A 19,223-nucleotide genomic window follows, 5' to 3' on the forward strand; every position below is an offset into this window, starting at 1 on the left:
TAAAATAATGAAATATCAGGACATATGATTAAAGAAAAAGCAGATTTAATAAAAAGCCGAAGCATTCATTCGCCCCTGTATCCCGTTTGTAGGGAACAATCAAGCTACAACAAGCCTACAAAACATCACGAGGTGTGACTGATTTACACTCTCCAAATACTGTACAACAATACGTAGGAAAAACTAAAGTATGACCCCATGAGGGACGTCAACAATATAACTGCAATTAACAAAAAAAACTACGATTCTGTTCGCTCTAAAAGAGGCACGCACAACAGATATATACAACAGATGTATACAGGCTAACCATTAAACATAAACAATGAATTGGTTGTTTGAAGCATGACAGCAGACTACTAATAGCCCAGCAGGTGGCACTAGTAGGCTACACAAGCTACGAGAGAATGCCATTTATGTGCGGTCTTAAAGTGAAATTGTTGTGGGAGGTTGGTGAATGGCGGACCCAAAATGCAGAGACGGAAGCAGAGGATCGTTTTGATGATTTAATAAAACATAAAAATATACAAAACCAAAAATAAAGTCCAAGTCAAAATAGAAACACAGGACCACTAAGACTAGCAGGGACGACTAACACACAGGAATACTAACTGTAGATGAAACACAATGATCTGACACAGGACAAGGGGAACACAAAGGCTAAATCTAGAGGGTAAGGAGGTAACAAGGGCTGGGTAAACATCAGGCAATCACAAGAGCAGCAAAAACCAAACGACAGGAAGTAAAACAAGACAAGACAAGACAGAAAACCAGACCGTCAAAATAAAACAGGAAATGGAGCAAAATACAAAACAGAAATACAGACTACCAAAATAAGACAAAACACCAAAACCATAATAGAAATAGCCTAATTAAGACAACAAGTGATTAAGCTCTGCAGACAATATATAAAACAATGTATACTGTATATCTTTTTGCAAAATAACAATAAAACAATAGATGGAGGAGCATATTATTTTACACGGCGGGCCATGTCGCTGTCAGCGGTGCTGACTATAGACCTGGGACAGACAGTCACTGTGTGAGTCCAATTTTTTTTTTTAACTCACCTCTACTTGTAGAGGAAAGACATTCTCCTATCCTTCATTGTGGCAATGCGCTCAGTGACTCTGTCACATAGCTCTCCATGGGACTTCAGGTTTTGTGTTACAGTGGCTTCCATTGATATCTTCGCCAAGTGGCCCAGTCTCTCTTGTCCACAGCTGTTTCTGAGGTAGGTTTGAATCCTTTTCAAGCAGGAAAAATACCTTTCTGCAGATGTGCTTGTAACGGGTATGATGAGCAGCAGCCTCAGTAGTTTGCATACCTCACATAAGGCAGTGGTCAGCTCATCTGTTACGAGCATATCCAGCAGCTCAGCTGGTGGCTTGTGAAAGAGGGCATCTGCATAGATGACCTGCAGTTCATTTCCCAGTCTCTGTTCATCAAACAGTGGGTAGGTCTCAACCAGCTGAGTGATCTCACGGCTCGGGAATCCTGCAGGCTGGGAGTACGTCTTGAACAAGGCATTATCCAGGACATGAAAAAAACTCAGATTCTTCATGTCTTGGAATTGTTGTGTCATATGCTGCACAATGCCATCAAGCAGTTGGAAGAAGAGGCGTCGGTAGTTAACCGCGTTGCCCGTGTCCTCTTGGTTGCCATCTGCTCTGACTCCTAGCTCGAAGCCCTCCCAGGCCCGACGGCTGCATTTGCGTCGCTGGTTTGGTGCTCCAACAGTCTCCACCGTGTTGTCATACAGCCGGTTGAATGTTTGTTTCGGGTAGCTCTCAGTGCATTAAGAGTGCTGTTGACTCAGGCGTCACATTTTGTGATGTCCAAGGCTTTGCTCTGGAGTACCTGGAACAGTAGTTCAATGTGGCCAAAAATGGTTTGAAAAACCTCAAGCATGAAAATGAAATCAAAGTTGTTCAATTCCTGTTTCAGGGCAGAGCTCTGTGCATCCTTGTCCCATCCAGGCTCAGTCATGATCCGGTCAAAAGCAATCATCAATGATGTACGCCCTCATGTACAGCATGCACGGCCCGGCTTTTAAAGTTCCACCAAGTGGTACTCCCACCAGGTACTCCACCTCAGCGAGTAGTGCTATCCGTTTACATGAACGGCTGAAGAAGTTGTGGAAGCAGTCAAGAGAGGCAAAAAAGAGCTTTGATTCCTGAATGTTGCTTGTCCCCTGAGCCAAAACTAAATTTAGTTTGTGTGCATAGCAGTGAATGAACAGAGCATGTGGACATTTCACCTTGACGAGTTCCTGTAGACCGCCTCTTTGTCCACTCATGCAGCTTCCTCCATCGTAGTTGGCTTGCCTGCATCACCACAGCAGTTATGGCTTCCTTGACACACTTATTACAGCCGCTTGATCCAAGGCTTCATTTATCCTAAGTCGTCCAAAAAGTTTGAGTTTGAGTTCAGATGTTATGTGACTTTGTGGTTTTGAATGCCTCTCTCAGATCAGATCGGCAAATCTGGCTTGGCTCCATGGGTTGTTTAAAGAGCTGCTGCAGCTTGACTGGTCAAACAACAGGCAAGGCCAGCAGAAAAGCCTTCCTGTTAGCCATTCAGTTTTGGCATAGTTCCCATCACAAAAAGATGGACGCTTTCCCTTTGCTCTCCCCTGAGTTAGATCCAGCTTCGGTGTAGGGCTACCGCTCTCTTTAACTTTCAGTTGTAGCTCAAAAGCAAGTTAAGTGAAGTAATTTTTATCAAGAAACTCAAGATTGCCATCCATTTTGTAAACTTGCTGCTAACTGACTGTTAGCTGACACCGGCCTGTTACCATAGTTACTCATCTGTTTGAGGCATGTGATTGGTGAGAAGCCAGGGCTTCTCTGGTTTTTTTCCTTACGATGAATTGACCATTCAGTGTTGACCTTGGTCAAACTTAGCCTCAATCTGATTGGTTGAAAATATTTAGTTTTTCTCTGAGGGATGCCAGGAAAAGCTGGCCTCTGGAGCAACTAGGGGTTAAGTGCCTTGCTCAGGGACACGTTGGTTGATGTATCGCAGTGGGAATCAAACCCAGAGCTCCCACACCAAAGGCATGTGTGATATCCACTGGGCCACCACCACCACTGTTGAGACTCTAACATGTCAACACAATGAAACCTGGCTTTATCCAAAACTCACATTTCTGTTACTTAACAAGATAATGTTTAATATGCATGTTTAATTTATACAGAAAACTTGAAAAGATGATTGTCTTAAAGTCAGTAATCAGCTGGAAAATTCATAAAGATATCTGTTAGTCTAAATATATGCTGAATATAAATAAAAAGGACATAAAAACATTTATATTCTTCTTTTTCCCACCATTTACTTTCTGCAGAAATTCTTCTACGTGGGAAACAAACAACGCAAAATGGTCTCTACTCTGCAAACTAAATACAAGTATTAAATATAAAAACATCTTTATTCGGCCGTTAACTCTCGTACGCGTTGGTCAGAGACTGCGTTGGGACATCAGAGTCTGTCACACTCAAAGTCGGCGCTGCTCTCCGAGAGGCGGGGCATGTTGATGTAGAACACTTCCTTGTTGGTGACGCTGCTCTCCAGTGGGAGGGGTGTGGCCGTGTAGAACATTTCCTTGTTGGCGACGCTGCTCTCCGATGGGAGGGGTGTGGCCGTGTAGAACACTTCCGTGTTGGCTGGCGGGGGCGTGGCGGGCGGGCTCTCCGGCAGTGGGTACGGGTTGTTGCCGGGCGAATACTTCTTCTCGGTGCGGTTCAGCGGGACTTTGAGTCTGGCGTCGGCTTTGGGTCTGAAGCGCTTCAGCCGCACGGTGTCTTTGGCGTCGGGCGTGCACGGCATCAGCACGACCACGTCTTTACGGAACTTGGAGCTGAGGCCGAAGTAGATGAGCGGGTTGTAGAAGCTGGCGGACTTGGCGAAGAGGCGCGTGAAGATGCTGGTGAGGTTGGGCACGTGGTAGCCCCAGGCGGACCAGATGGACACCACGGCGTACGGAGACCATGCCAGGATGAACGCCGTGCAGATCACGATGGAAACCTGCAGGAGGCGGAGTGGGAGGGGGGGTTCAAAGGGGACAAAAGCATCAAAAAACATTTTTGGACATATTCATTAGAACTGGGATAACCAAATCATAAAAATAGCCTTTTAACCTATAAAACTAAACAAAAATAACAGAAACTATTATTAGTTTCAATTCCGGTCAAAGTTGAATATTCCCAAATTGAAATTTATAAATTCTGTGTGTGTGTGTGTGTGTGTGTCTGTGTGTGTGTGTGTGTGTCTCTGTGTGTGTGTTTGTGTCCTCACGATGGTGACGTCTCTCTCGATCTTCCTCTGGCGGTCGGAGAGCTCCCCCCCGGCGGCCATGGCGTTCCCTCTCTTCACCGTGTTGATGATGGAGATGTAGCAGAAGAGCATGATGAGCACCGGCAGGAAGAAGCAGCTGCTGAAGATGGAGATGATGTAGGCGCGGTAGGCTGGCATGTAGCTGGCTTTGGCCCAGTCGATCTCACAGGTCCCGTACCCCCGATCTGCAGGGGTCAGGGGGCAGCGGCAGACGCGGCTTCAGCCCCGAATGTATTTTGAAAAGTTGACTGACAAATATGAAACCGGACAATAACCTACGTAAACCCCCAAAATCATAAGTTGCCTTTTTTCATTGTGCTTTGGCTTTGCACATATTGCATACAGCCTGTTAACATAGACATACTGTAGGTCTTAACAATAATCTAGCCTATAGAATAAGTTTCTTTGCTGTTTGAAGTTCCTGTGACGTTTCCAGTCTCTGGGTCAGACTCAAACACACAGAGCTCTGAAGCAGACTTGTGTGTTGGTTAGTGTCCACTCTCTCTGTAGAAATAGAGGTGAGCAGCGTTCTTCCCTGGTTTGTGCAGCTTCAGGGTTATAAAGGACACGTTGGTCTAGTTTCTGGTTTCCACCTCCGATGTAGAGCAGCGTTCAGCCTCTTCCATAAACTTTGTCTCATTCAGAGACCAGAGACCCAGACAGGGCTCTGAGTCTGTCAGGAGGTCTGAGATCTACCGTATCAGCAGAGATATCACGTAATGCACAGCAGACTATGGTGCAGGTGGATTATTTTCTGAAATATTGTGACTTTATTCTTGTAATAGCCTATTATAACTTTATTTTTCTCAAAATATCACGACTCTTCCAAATCACAGAGAACACAGATGGGATGAGTTATATTTTGAATGTGCACAAAGTTTTGGACAGAAATCTTTCTCAAACATCTGAAATATTACAGTATTAATATTACGGGGTTTATTAATAAATTACAATGAATAATGTATCATTGAGGTGAATAATTTTCATATGCACATTTAAGGAGGTTACTTTCTGAACAAAAGATGCAAAAGAGGAGGGAGGAGTAAATGATGCCAGCTAAATTCCCAATAAGTCGGCGTGTTCCTTTAAGGAAACTAAAGTCGTGGCCGGTTAGCTCAGTTGGTAGAGCGGGCGCACATGTGCAGAGGTTTATTCCTCCTTCCGACCTGTGATGGTTTTCCTGCATGTTTTCCCCCCTTTCTCTCCCCTTTTATATATCTCAGCTTTCCTATCCAATAAAGGTAGAAATGCCCCCCCAAAAAAAGGAAACTAAAGTCAAGAGGTCAGAGGTCAGGGTTCAGAGTACCTTTGTAGCTGGCCCAGCCGAGCAGAGGCGCTCCGGCCCAGAATGCAGCTGTGATCCAGATGAGCAGCAGAGTCACGCATACACTGGTCCGGGTGATGTGATGGGCTGAAACGCACGCGCGCACACACACACACACACACACACACACACACACACACACACACACACACACACACACACACACACACACACACACAGTTAATCATGTGATTTCTTTAAATACTCTATACTAAGATATAGTTCGGTTGGAGTCTCTGAGGGAATCTGGTTTGTCTAAAGTATAACTCAGTTTATTCCTTTTCCTCCCAGGTAAGTTTCTTTCATCTTTCATCTTTCATCTTTCATCTTTCATCTTTCATCTTTCATCTTTCATCTTTCACCTTTCCAGGTAAACACAAATCAAATAATACCGCTGACACACCGGTCTGACACACCGGTCTGATAGTCCGGTCTGACACACCGGTCTGACACACCGGTCTGACACACCGGTCTGATACACCGGTCTGACACACCGGTCTGATAGTCCGGTCTGACACACCGGTCTGATACACCGGTTAATAGTCTGACACACCGGTCTGATAGTCCGTGACACAGAACAGGTTGAAACGGTCTGATACACGTCTGATACACGAACACCGGCGATACACCGGTTGACACACGGCGACACACGTCTGATCGGTTGACACACCGGTGACACACGGTTCACACGGTCTGATACACCGGTCTGACACACCGGTCTGATACACCGGTCTGACACACCGGTCTGACACACCGGTCTGATACACCGGTCTGATACACCGGTCTGATACACCGGTCTGATACACCGGTCTGATACACCGGTCTGACACACCGGTCTGACACACCGGTCTGATAGTCCGGTCTGATACACCGGTCTGACACACCGGTCTGATACACCGGTCTGATAGCCGTCTATAACGCTGATACACCGGTAAAGTGATACACACACGGTCTGATAATAGTCACACACCGGTCTGATAACCGGTTGATAGTCGGTCTGACACCGGTCTGATAGTCCGGTCTGACACCGGTCTGATACACGGTCTGACACACCGGTCTGATACAATCGTTGATAGTCCGGTCTGAACACCGGTCTGACACACACGGTTATACCGGTCTGATACAATCGGTCTGATAGTCCGGTCTGAACACCGGTCTGATACAACGGGTCTGACACACGTCTGATATCGGTCTGACACACCGGTCTGATACACCGGTCTGACACACGTCTGATAGTCCGGTTGAACAGGTTGACACCGGTCTGATACACGGTGATACACGGTTGATACACCGTCTGACACACCGGTCTGATAACGTCTGATACACCGTCTGACACACGGTCTGATACAACGGTCATACCGGTTGACACACCGGTCTGACACATAACGGTCTGATACTACGGTCTGATATAACCGGTCTGATACACCGGTCTGATACACCGGTTTGATACAACGGTCTGACAACCGGTTCGACACCGGTCTGATAGTCCGGTTTGATACACCGGTTTGACACCGGTCCGATACAACCGTCTGATAGTCCGTTCTGACACAACCGGTCTGATACACGGTCTGACACACATCTTGATAGTCCGTTTGACACACCGGTCTGATACACCGGTCTGACACACGGTCTGATACACCGGTTTTGATAGTCCGGTCTGACACACCGGTCTTGATAGTCCGGTCTGACACGGTCTGATACACCGGTCTGACACACCGGTCTGATACACCGGTCTGATAGTCCGGTCTGACACACCGGTCTGACACACCGGTCTGATACACCGGTCTGATACACCGGTCTGATAGTCCGGTCTGACACACCGGTCTGATACACCGGTCTGACACACCGGTCTGATAGTCCGGTCTGACACACCGGTCTGATACACCGGTCTGACACACCGGTCTGATAGTCCGGTCTGACACACCGGTCTGACACACCGGTCTGATAGTCCGGTCTGATACACCGGTCTGACACACCGGTCTTGCGGGCTGACTTATATATATATATATATATATATATATGTATGTTATATTTATGTTCTGTATGTGTTAGAGAGAGATGGCCTTTGACCTCTGACCTCTGCTGGGGTGGCAGCCTTTGATGTAGCGCGTGATGCTGATCGCCGTCAGCGTGAGGATGCTGATCAGACCAAATATCAGTGTAAAGAACCCGTCTACCTGCAGGAGACACAGACAGGTTAGGAAGAGACACACACAGGTTAGGAAGAGAGACAGACAGGTTAGGAAGAAAGACAGACAGACAGGCAGACAGGCAGACAGGCAGACAGACAGACAGAAAGACAGACAGACAGGCAGACAGACAGACAGACAGACAGGTTGTACCTCGCAGGTCCATATGGAGGAGATGATGAAGTCGCTGCCCTGGAACACGTTGAAGATCTCGATGATGCCTCTGGAGTAGCCGAACACGGAGATGCTGGCGTCGGAGACGGCCAGGTTAAAGGTCAGGTAGTCGGTGGGTTGCAGCGTGGCTCTCTGCCGGCACAACACGAACAGGACAATGCTGTTTCCAAACCAGGACAGCCACCCTGAACGCACCGCACAGCAGAGCACACTGTCAGGACACTCACATCCACACTACTGGGGCGTCTACAGGCCACTCAAACAGACAGGTTAGGAAGAGAGACAGACAGACAGACAGACAGACAGGCTGAGCTGCAGCGTGGCTCTCTGCCGGCACAACACGAACAGGACGATGATGTTTCCAAACCAGGACAGCCACCCTGAACGCACCGCAGAGCAGACGGTCAGCACACTCACGTGCCACACTGCACTACTGGGGCATCTACAGGCCACTCAAACAGATTCATTTACTATTGTATGTGGCAGCGGAGGAATGTAACTAAGTACATGTACTCCAGTACTCTCCTTCAGTCCAAATGTTGAGGTATTTGTACTTTACTTGAGTCTTTGAATTCATTTTTGATTGGTATGGAGACGGACGTGCCGACGTGTAAGGTGAGCGTATTGTGTCACTTCCGGTGTTCCCGTGTTACAAACGCTAGTTTGCTGCTCCGGCAAAAACTTACTGAACTCTGCTTCACTGTTTAAATTAGCGGCTATTTGCCTGGATTGCATTTGAATTACAATTGTTTTACTCAAGCACTTATACTTAGCCTCACTTACAGTGACTGACTCGCTGAATTTACAATTGTTAAAACACTGTTAGCTACTTTAGCTTAGCCATTAGCAATGGCTAATTCCTCTCCCTCTCCTGCTCTTTCTTGCTCTGTGTGTCAAATGTTTAGCTACTCCTCTGCCTCCTTTAGTGATAACGATACATGTAATAAATGTAGTATATTCGCTGCTTTGGAGGCAAGGCTTAGTGAATTTGAGTCACGGCTCCGCACCATGGAATCAGAATCGTATGCTTCCGTAGCTAGCCAGCACCATGTAGTTAATGCGGGCCAACATACTGTAGCTTCTGTAGCCTTCTGCTGCTGTCCCCCCGGCAGACCCCGAGCAGCCGAGCGAGTGGGTGACTGTCCGAGGGAAGCGAGGTGTTAGATCTAGACCAGGGAGTGCACATGATGACGGTCGCTCTAAACCGAGCCGTCTTCGCCTCTCTAACAGTTTCTCCCTACTCAGCGATACACCCGCTGAGAAGCCAATTCTGGTTATTGGGAGCTCTATACTGCGATATGTGAAGCCAGCGGCCCCGGCGGCTACAGTAGGCCTACCTACGGTCATATGTGTCCCCGGGGCTGGAGCGGGCGATATAGAAACCCATCTAAAGCTGCTGGCAAAAAAGAACCGTAAATACAGTAAGATCATACTTCACGTAGGTGGTAATGGTCGTAAATCGGAGATCACTAAAATGAATGTTGAGTCACTTTGTGCATACGCAAAGACAATGTCGGACTCAGTAGTTTTCTCTGGACCCCTGCCAAACCTGACCAATGATGAAATGTACAGCCGCATGTCATCCTTCCACCGCTGGTTGTCGGGGTGGTGCCCAGCTAATGATGTGGGCTATGTGAATAACTGGAGGGCGTTCTGGGGAAAGCCTGGTCTGATTGAGAGAGACGGCATTCATCCCACCTGGGACGGTGCCGCTCTCATATCAAAACATTTGAACGAATTTATCAGACATAAACCATGACAACCCAAGTTTGATATTAGTAATCAGAGGTGCAGTGCTACGCGCCCCTCTGTGCTTCTGTTGGAGCAGTCGCCCACTCATAGTCTAATAAGCACGGTGTCTGTCCCCCCCGCCCCGGTTGGGTAAAAAAAAAAAAAAAAAAATATGTGCCCAAAAAAAAAAAACTATTTAAACGACTGCAATAGAACAAAATAGGAAAATTAGATGTGGACTATTAAATATTAGATCTCTGTCTTCTAAAGCAGTATTGGTAAACGAGTTGATATCAGATAATAAAATTGATTTATTTTGTCTTACTGAAACCTGGCTGGGCCATGAAGACTATGTTAGTCTAAATGAAGCCACTCCTCCCAGCCATATTAATACTCAAATTCCTAGAGGCTCCGGGCGAGGGGAGTTGCAGCCATCTTTGTGCAAGCCTGTTAATTACTCCTAAACCTAAATTACATTATAACTCATTTGAAAGTCTTGTTCTTAATCTTGAACATCCAAAATGGAAAACATTACAGCCAATTATATTCGTTGTTATTTACAGGGCTCCAGGTCCGTATTCTGAATTTTTATCTGAATTCTCAGAGTTTTTATCATGTTTAGTCCTTAAATCAGACCAAGTACTTCTTGTAGGTGATTTTAATATCCATGTGGACGTTGACAATGACAGCCTTAGTACTGCTTTCAACTCATTACTGGATTCAATCGGTTTCAGTCAGAGTGTGCACAAGGCGACACACTGTTTTAACCACACCCTCGACCTTGTGCTGGCATATGGTATTGAAATTGAGGATTTAATAATATTTTCGCAGAATTCGGTATTATCAGATCATTCTTTAATCACTTTCGAATTCTTACTACCTGATTATATTAAATTAGATAAAAGCTCCTACACCAGATGCTTATCTGACAGTGCTATAGCTAAATTTAAAGAAGATATTCCAAAAGCATCGACTCTATGTCATGCCTTAACATAACAGAGGACCTGTATGTTAACCTCAGTCCCTCTCAAATTGATGCATTTGTAGAGCGGTTATTCCGACATGCCTACGGACGACCTTAGACTCCGTCGCTCCCCTGAAAAAGAAGATGATGAAGCAAAGGAAACTAGCACCTTGGTATAACTCCCAAACTCGCAAATTAAAACAAATCTTGCGAAACCTCGAATGTAAGTGGCGTTCCACCAAGGTGGAAGAATCTCGTTTGGATTGGCAAGAAAGTCTCAAAACCTATAGGAAGGCCCTAAGAAAAGCCAGATCAGACTATTTACTCATCACTAATAGAAGAAAACAAGAACAACCCAAGGTTTCTTTTCAGCACTGTCGCCAGGCTGACAGATAGTCACAGCTCTACTGAGTCATCTATTCCTCTAGCTCTGAGTAGTGATGACTTCATGAGCTTCTTCAATGATAAAATTACAACAATTAGAGATAAAATTCATCACCTTTTACACTCAACTTCTAACGGTTCACCTTTAAACGCAGAGTCGTTAGAAATAAAGACTAGTCTCGACATATACTTAGACTGCTTTTATCCTATAGACCTTCAACAATTAATGTTAAAGATATCCTCAGCTAAGCCATCTACCTGTCTCTTGGACCGCATCCCAACGAGACTACTCAAAGAAGCATTACTTGTGGTTAACACCTCATTACTAGATATGATCAATATGTCTCTATTAACAGGTTATGTACCACAGTCATTTAAAGTAGCTGTGATAAAACCTCTTCTGAAAAAACCCACCCTGGATCCTGAGGTCTTAGCAAACTATAGACCTATATCTAACCTTCCCTTTCTATCCAAGATCCTTGAGAATGTGGTTGCTAATCAGTTATGTGATTTTCTACATAGCAATAGTTTATTTGATGACTTTCAATCAGGATTTAGAAAGAATCATAGCACAGAGACGGCACTAGTGAAAATTACTAACGACCTTTTAACTGCTGCAGACAAAAGACTTGTCTCCATTCTTGTTTTACTAGATCTTAGTGCTGCATTTGACACTATTGACCATTCAATCCTGTTACAGAGATTGGAACACTTGGTTGGCATTAAAGGAATTGCTCTGAGTTGGTTTAGGTCCTATTTCTCTGATCGATCTCAATTTGTGAATGTTAATGATAAATCCTCCAAGTACGCTAAAGTTAGCCATGGGGTTCCTCAAGGCTCAGTGCTTGGACCCATTCTCTCTATTTACCTTCATATGGGCAATATTCCTCTGGGAATATTATTAGAAAACACTCAATTAACTTTCACTGTTATGCAGATGACACCCAATTATACTTGTCAATCAAACCAGACGAAACCAGTCAGCTAGCTAAATTTCAAGCGTGCATTAAGGATATAAAATCCTGGATGACCTATAATTTTCTGATGTTAAACCCTAACAAAACTGAAGTTATTGTGCTGGGCCCTAAAGACCTCCGAACTTCATTATCTAAAGATATAGCTACTCTGGATGGTGTTGCCCTGGCCTCCAGCACCACTGTTAGAAATTTAGGAGTTATCTTTGATCAGGATATATCCTTTAATGCCAATCTAAAACAAACCTCAAGAACAGCCTTTTTTCATCTTCGTAACATTGCCAAAATTAGGAATATCCTGTCTCAAAACGACGCTGAAAAACTAGTCCATGCATTTGTTACTTCCAGGCTGGACTATTGTAATTCCCTACTGTCAGGTTGCTCAAATAAGTCTCTTAAAGCACCCATATTATGCTCACATGTAAGTAGTTCTTTTGTAGATTATGGTGAACTTGTGTGTGTTGTAGCAGTGCTTTGCTATTGAGAACGACGTAGCATGCTAGCGTTAGCATTAGCGTTAGCATGCTAATGCTAACGGTTAGCATGCTAACGAGCTAACGGTTGTGGTTAGCCAGCTCATTTCGGACTGTGACGTCACAGTCCGAGCCGATTTTGAACAGCTCACCAGGAGACTGAAGGCAGGACACATTCAGAAACTGTATCTCACTCAAAACAGCATGGATGGATTTTTTTCAAAGTTTGTATGTGTGTGGAAGCACCAGAGACACAAAAGAACACCCCAAATCCCAGAAAAAGTGATTTTTTTCATAATATGGGCACTTTAAGACTCTCCAGCTGATCCAGAATGCTGCAGCGCGTGTTCTCACAAGAACTAAGAAAAGAGATCATATTTCTCCTGTATTAGCTTCTCTGCATTGGCTTCCTGTTGAATCCAGGATTGAGTTTAAAGTCCTTCTCTTGACCTACAAAGCTCTAAATGGTCTAGCACCATCATATCTAGAAGAGCTCCTAATACCCTATTGTCCCACTAGAGCACTGCGCTCCCAGAATGCAGAGTTACTGGTGGTACCTAGAGTCTCTAAAAGTAGAATGGGAGCCAGAGCCTTCAGTTATCAGGCTCCTCTCCTATGGAACCAGCTCCCGATCTGGGTTCGGGGGGCAGAAACTGTCACCTCATTCAAGAATGAACTTAAAACTCTCCTATTTGATAAAGCTTATAGTTAGGGAGTGAGGAGTTGCAGTGTTCACCTAACTAGCCCAACTGCTTCTCTTCATAATTGTTAGATTAATAATACATAACAAAGTAGAGGGAGGCAGGCCAGCCAAGCCAGATCCGGCAGGGGGAGAGTTCTAAGCCCGAAAAAGCTACCTCTCCTTATGACCTGTCTCTCTTAGTTACCTGTTATAGTTACGCTGTTATAGTTCTAGACTGCCGGGGGACTTCCTTCCTTTGACACACTGAGCTGCTCTCTCCTCTCCTTTTCTATTACTGTTTCTATTACTGTTACTATTACTATTATTATTTGTGTGCAGCCCGTCCCAGAAATGCTTGTTACTAATCCTAGCTTCTGGGGAGTTTACTCCCCGGAGTCCTTATGTTTTTTCACCCAGCGTATTTCCTTGGAGAACGTTGGCACCAAGATCCTGGTTGCAGCTGTCGCCGTGGTCCTGCTGCACTCCCTGCTGAGCTCAGCGATGCCCTGCAATGTCATGCTGCGTCCTGCTGAACCCTGCTGCTTCCCGCTACATCCAGTCACTGTTCCATTATTAATGTGACTACTATCTCCACTGTTCATTACACCCCCAACCGGCTCGTCAGACACCGCCTACCAAGAGCCTGGGTCTGTCCGAGGTTTCTTCCCAAGAGGGAGTTTTTCCTCGCCACTGTCGCACTGCTTGCTCTTGAGGGAATTACTGGAATTGTTGGAATTGTTGGGGCTTTGTAAATTATAGAGTGTGGTCTAGACCTACTCTATCTGTAAAGTGTCTCAAGATAACTTATGTTATGATTTGATACTATAAATAAAATTGAATTGAATTAAATTTTCTTTTCATGTTACTTTCTACTTCTACTCTGCTACATTTTAGAGAGAAATATTGTACTTTTTACTCCGCTACATTCATCTGTTACAGCTTTAGTTACTAGTTACTTTAGTTACTCCACTACATTCATCTGTTCCAGCTTTAGTTACTAGTTACTTTAGTTACTCCACTACATTCATCTGTTCCAGCTATAGTTACTAGTTACTTTAGTTACTCCGCTACATTCATCTGTTACAGCTTAAGTTACTAGTTACTTTAGTTACTCCACTACATTCATCTGTTCCAGCTTTAGTTACTAGTTACTTTAGTTACTCCGCTACGTTCATCTGTTCCAGCTTTAGTTACTAGTTACTTTAGTTACTCCACTACGTTCATCTGTTACAGCTTTAGTTACTAGTTACTTTAGTTACTCCGCTACATTCATCTGGTACAGCTTTAGTCACTAGTTACTTTAGTTACTCCACTACATTCATCTGTTCCAACTTTAGTTACTAGTTACTAACCTGTTACCATCAGGGTGTAACTGCTACTAACCTGCTGCCATCAGGTTGTAACTGCTACTAACCTGCTGCCATCAGGTTGTAACTGCTACTAACCTGCTACCATCAGGGTGTAATTACTAACTGCTGCAAGGGTGTAACTGTACTAACCTGCTGGGGTGTAACTGTATAACCTGCTACCATCAGGTGTAACTGTACTAACCTGTACAAGGGTGAATTTTACATCAGGGTGTAACTGCTACTAACCTGCTGCCATGGGTGTAACTGCTACTAACCTGCTGCCATCAGGGTGTAACTGCTACTAACCTGCTACCATCAGGGTGTAACTGCTACTAACCTGCTGCCATCAGGTTGTAACTGCTACTAACCTGCTACCATCAGGGTGTAACTGCTACTAACCTGCTACCATCAGGGTGTAACTGCTACTAACCTGCTACCATCAGGGTGTAACTGCTACTAACCTGCTGCCATCAGGGTGTAACTGCTACTAACCTGCTGTCATCAGGGTGTAACTGCTACTAACCTGCTACCATCAGGGTGTAACTGCTACTAACCTGCTGCCATCAGGTTGTAACTGCTACTAACCTGCTACCATCAGGTTGTAACTGCTATTAACCTGCTACCATCAGGGTGTAACTGCTACTAACCTGCTACCATCAGGGTGTAACTGCTACTAACCTGCTGCCATCAGGGGTAACTGCTACTAACCTGCTGTCATCAGGGTGTAACTGCTACTAACCTGCTACCATCAGGGTGTAACTGCTACTAACCTGCTGTCATCAGGGTGTAACTGCTACTAACCTGCTGCCATCAGGGTGTAACTGCTACTAACCTGCTGCCATCAGGTTGTAACTGCTACTAACCTGCTACCATCAGGGTGTAACTGCTACTAACCTGCTGCCATCAGGTTGTAACTGCTACTAACCTGCTGCCATCAGGTTGTAACTGCTACTAACCTGCTGCCATCAGGTTGTAACTGCTACTAACCTGCTACCATCAGGGTGTAACTGCTACTAACCTGCTACCATCAGGTTGTAACTGCTACTAACCTGCTGCCATCAGGGTGTAACTGCTACTAACCTGCTGTCAGTGGGGGTGTAACTGCTACTAACCTGCTACCATCAGGGTGTAACTGCTACTAACCTGCTGCCATCAGGTTGTAACTGCTACTAACCTGCTACCATCAGGGTGTAACTGCTACTAACCTGCTACCATCAGGGTGTAACTGCTACTAACCTGCTACCATCAGGTTGTAACTGCTACTAACCTGCTACCATCAGGTTGTAACTGCTACTAACCTGCTGCCATCAGGGTGTAACTGCTACTAACCTGCTGTCATCAGGGTGTAACTGCTACTAACCTGCTGCCATCAGGGTGTAACTGCTACTAACCTGCTGCCATCGGTTGTAACTGCTACTAACCTGCTACCATCAGGGTGTAACTGCTACTAACCTGCTGCCATCAGGTTGTAACTGCTACTAACCTGCTACCATCAGGGTGTAACTGCTACTAACCTGCTACCATCAGGGTGTAACTGCTACTAACCTGCTGCCATCAGGGTGTAACTGCTACTAACCTGCTACCATCAGGGTGTAACTGCTACTAACCTGCTACCATCAGGGTGTAACTGCTACTAACCTGCTACCATCAGGTTGTAACTGCTACTAACCTGCTACCATCAGGGTGTAACTGCTACTAACCTGCTACCATCAGGGTGTAACTGCTACTAACCTGCTACCATCAGGGTGTAACTGCTACTAACCTGCTACCATCAGGGTGTAACTGCTACTAACCTGCTACCATCAGGGTGTAACTGCTACTAACCTGCTGCCATCAGGTTGTAACTGCTACTAACCTGCTACCATCAGGGTGTAACTGCTACTAACCTGCTGCCATCAGGTTGTAACTGCTACTAACCTGCTACCATCAGGGTGTAACTGCTACTAACCTGCTGCCATCAGGGTGTAACTGCTACTAACCTGCTACCATCAGGGTGTAACTGGCTACTAACCTGCTACCATCAGGTTGTAACTGCTACTAACCTGCTACCATCAGGGTGTAACTGCTACTAACCTGCTACCATCAGGGTTGTAACTGCTACTAACCTGCTGCCATCAGGTTGTAACTGCTACTAACCTGCTACCATCAGGGTGTAACTACTTAACCTGCTGCCATCAGGTTGTAACTGGTACTAACCTGCTACCATCAGGTTGTAACTGCTACTAACCTGCTACCATCAGGTTGTAACTGCTACTAACCTGCTACCATCAGGGTGTAACTGCTACTAACCTGCTGCCATCAGGTTGTAACTGCTACTAACCTGCTACCATCAGGGTGTAACTGCTACTAACCTGCTGTCATCAGGTTGTAACTGCTACTAACCTGCTACCATCAGGGTGTAACTGCTACTAACCTGCTGCCATCAGGTTGTAACTGCTACTAACCTGCTACCATCAGGGTGTAACTGCTACTAACCTGCTGCCATCAGGTTGTAACTGCTACTAACCTGCTACCATCAGGGTGTAACTGCTACTAACCTGCTGTCATCAGGTTGTAACTGCTACTAACCTGCTACCATCAGGGTGTTAACTGCTGCTAACTGTCATCAGGGTGACGCTACTAACCTGCTGCCATCAGGGTGTAACTGCTACTAACCTGCTACCATCAGGGTGTAACTGCTACTAACCTGCTACCATCAGGGTGTAACTGCTACTAACCTGCTGCCATCAGGGTGTAACTGCTCCTAACCTGCTGTCATCAGGTTGTAACTGCTACTAACCTGCTACCATCAGGGTGTAACTGCTACTAACCTGCTGTCATCAGGGTGTAACTGCTACTAACCTGCTACCATCAGGGTGTAACTGCTCCTAACCTGCTGTCATCAGGTTGTAACTGCTACTAACCTGCTACCATCAGGGTGTAACTGCTACTAACCTGCTACCATCAGGGTGTAACTGCTCCTAACCTGCTGTCATCAGGTTGTAACTGCTACTAACCTGCTACCATCAGGGTCTAACTGCTACTAAACGGACCCTTGGCACAAACACACACTTGCCAACCGGTCTAAACACTTTCTCCGCTGTGTGTGTGTGTACCCACCGAGCAGCAGCAGGTAGACTCCAATGATGGTGTCTCCCTGGTCAGACAGGGGAGGGTCCCGCCCCCCCCCCATCACCAGGCTGTTGTTCCTCCAGGGGGCAGGGCCTGCAGCAGCGGCGACAGCGGACATGTTGCTGCTCCGACAGTCTGCAACTCTCTGACGGACAACAGGAAGTGTCTCTGTGTGTGTCTGTTAATCTCAGGTAAATATAGAGCTGATCCTGGTTCAGCAGCAGGGGGGCCACCGTCACAGGCTAGAGATCACACACAACACACACACACACACACACACACACACACACACACACACACACACACACACACACACACACACACACACACACACAGCAGGGCTCTGATTGGCTGAGGATGCAGTGGCTGCTGTCACAGGTCAGAGGTCACACAAACACATACACACACACACACACACACACACACAAAGACAGACAGACAGACAGACAGACACACACACACACACACACACACACACACACACACACACACACACACACACACACACACAGCAGGGCTCTGATTGGATGAGACTGCAGTGACGTCATAAACCCGTCTGTGTGACTGTTGACCTGATTCAGCTTCAACACTTTATTCTTCCAGCTGATGAAGTTACCTATTTATTTAGTTATTTATAGACAATAAACAGTAACAGGCATGTTACTGTTTATTGTCATGCTTTGTCTCCACCAAACACACCAGACTCCATGTAAATAAACACTGATAATAATGATTATAGAAACTAAATAAAACTACCAAAAGCCATCTTGGTTCGTCTTTCCACTGTTTCTCTGGTTTGGTTGAATAAACCCTTAATTCACCTGCTACACCCTCCTACAAAACCAGTGTTTCCTCTATGTTGATTGACAAGTGGCGGTCCGCCACGGTTAGATTTCTCCCGCCACGGTATCATATGCGCTTCACGATGCAAGTGGGCATGCGTGCCACTCAGAGAAAAGGGAGAAAGAAAAAAGAGACAGGCTGTCTAGAGGACCCGGTTGAGATGGCACGTGTGCATCCTTGAGAACTGTAAGTCGTATAGCCTAACGTATATTGTCAGTTCATGTAAGCCTGTATTAGTCTATAGTTCTTGCACATTTCTAGTTTCACCTTCACCTGCTAGCTAAATTGCACATGGCTGTTGATATCATATCATGGCATAGTAGGCTAAACCGTGACTATTTCATACATTCATGTCCCGAAACATATTGGGGGAAATTCATTCAACATAATTCCAGCCAAATAACAATTAAAAGTAGGCTATGTTATTTGAACATTTATAACCTAACCTAACTGGCACTGCTTCCATTTTGGTGTCTGCTGCGGTGCGCAGCGCAGCTCGGACCGTGTGCCGCTGCCCTTTTTTTCCTCCATAAACTCCACTCTCAGCTCCTCTGCCAGTTGCTGCTTCTGATTCAGAACAGAGTCCATCCACGCCGTAGCCTGCGTTACCGACTCTGGCTTTGCCTTCGGCCCATCGGTGATGCCCATTAGAGTCCAGATCGGGCCAAATCTTTCTGTCCGAGCCGGCCCGTG

At 45.7% G+C, this 19,223-nt stretch overlaps 1 protein-coding gene across 1 annotated transcript; it reads right to left on the reverse strand.

The window, feature by feature from the left end:
- Window positions 1–1,020: 1,020 nt before the first annotated feature.
- Window positions 1,021–17,842, reverse strand: LOC120566206 (opsin-5-like). The gene is made up of 6 exons (XM_039812529.1): window positions 17,676–17,842; window positions 7,999–8,204; window positions 7,734–7,833; window positions 5,639–5,743; window positions 4,294–4,517; window positions 1,021–4,023 (listed from the first exon to the last, which is right to left on the reverse strand). The coding sequence occupies exons 1-6, from the start codon at window positions 17,803–17,805 to the stop codon at window positions 3,478–3,480; spliced, it is 1,311 nt and encodes a 436-aa protein (XP_039668463.1). The 5' UTR covers window positions 17,806–17,842; the 3' UTR covers window positions 1,021–3,477.
- Window positions 17,843–19,223: the final 1,381 nt, after the last annotated feature.

The sequence above is a fragment of the Perca fluviatilis genome, chromosome 1 (assembly GCF_010015445.1).
Source record: "Perca fluviatilis chromosome 1, GENO_Pfluv_1.0, whole genome shotgun sequence".
In the NCBI taxonomy this organism is placed as follows: Eukaryota; Metazoa; Chordata; class Actinopteri; order Perciformes; family Percidae; genus Perca; species Perca fluviatilis.

Excerpts from the sequence above, each read along its gene's own strand:
- LOC120566206 (XM_039812529.1), bottom strand. The coding sequence starts at position 17,805 with ATGTCCGCTGTCGCCGCTGCTGCAGGCCCTGCCCCCTGGAGGAACAAC. Across the intron at positions 8,205-17,675 it reads AGTCTACCTGCTGCTGCTCG|GGTGGCTGTCCTGGTTTGGA; the intron begins GTGGGTACACAC and ends CGGTGCGTTCAG. Across the intron at positions 5,744-7,733 it reads AGGCTGCCACCCCAGCAGAG|CCCATCACATCACCCGGACC; the intron begins GTCAGAGGTCAA and ends CGTGCGTTTCAG.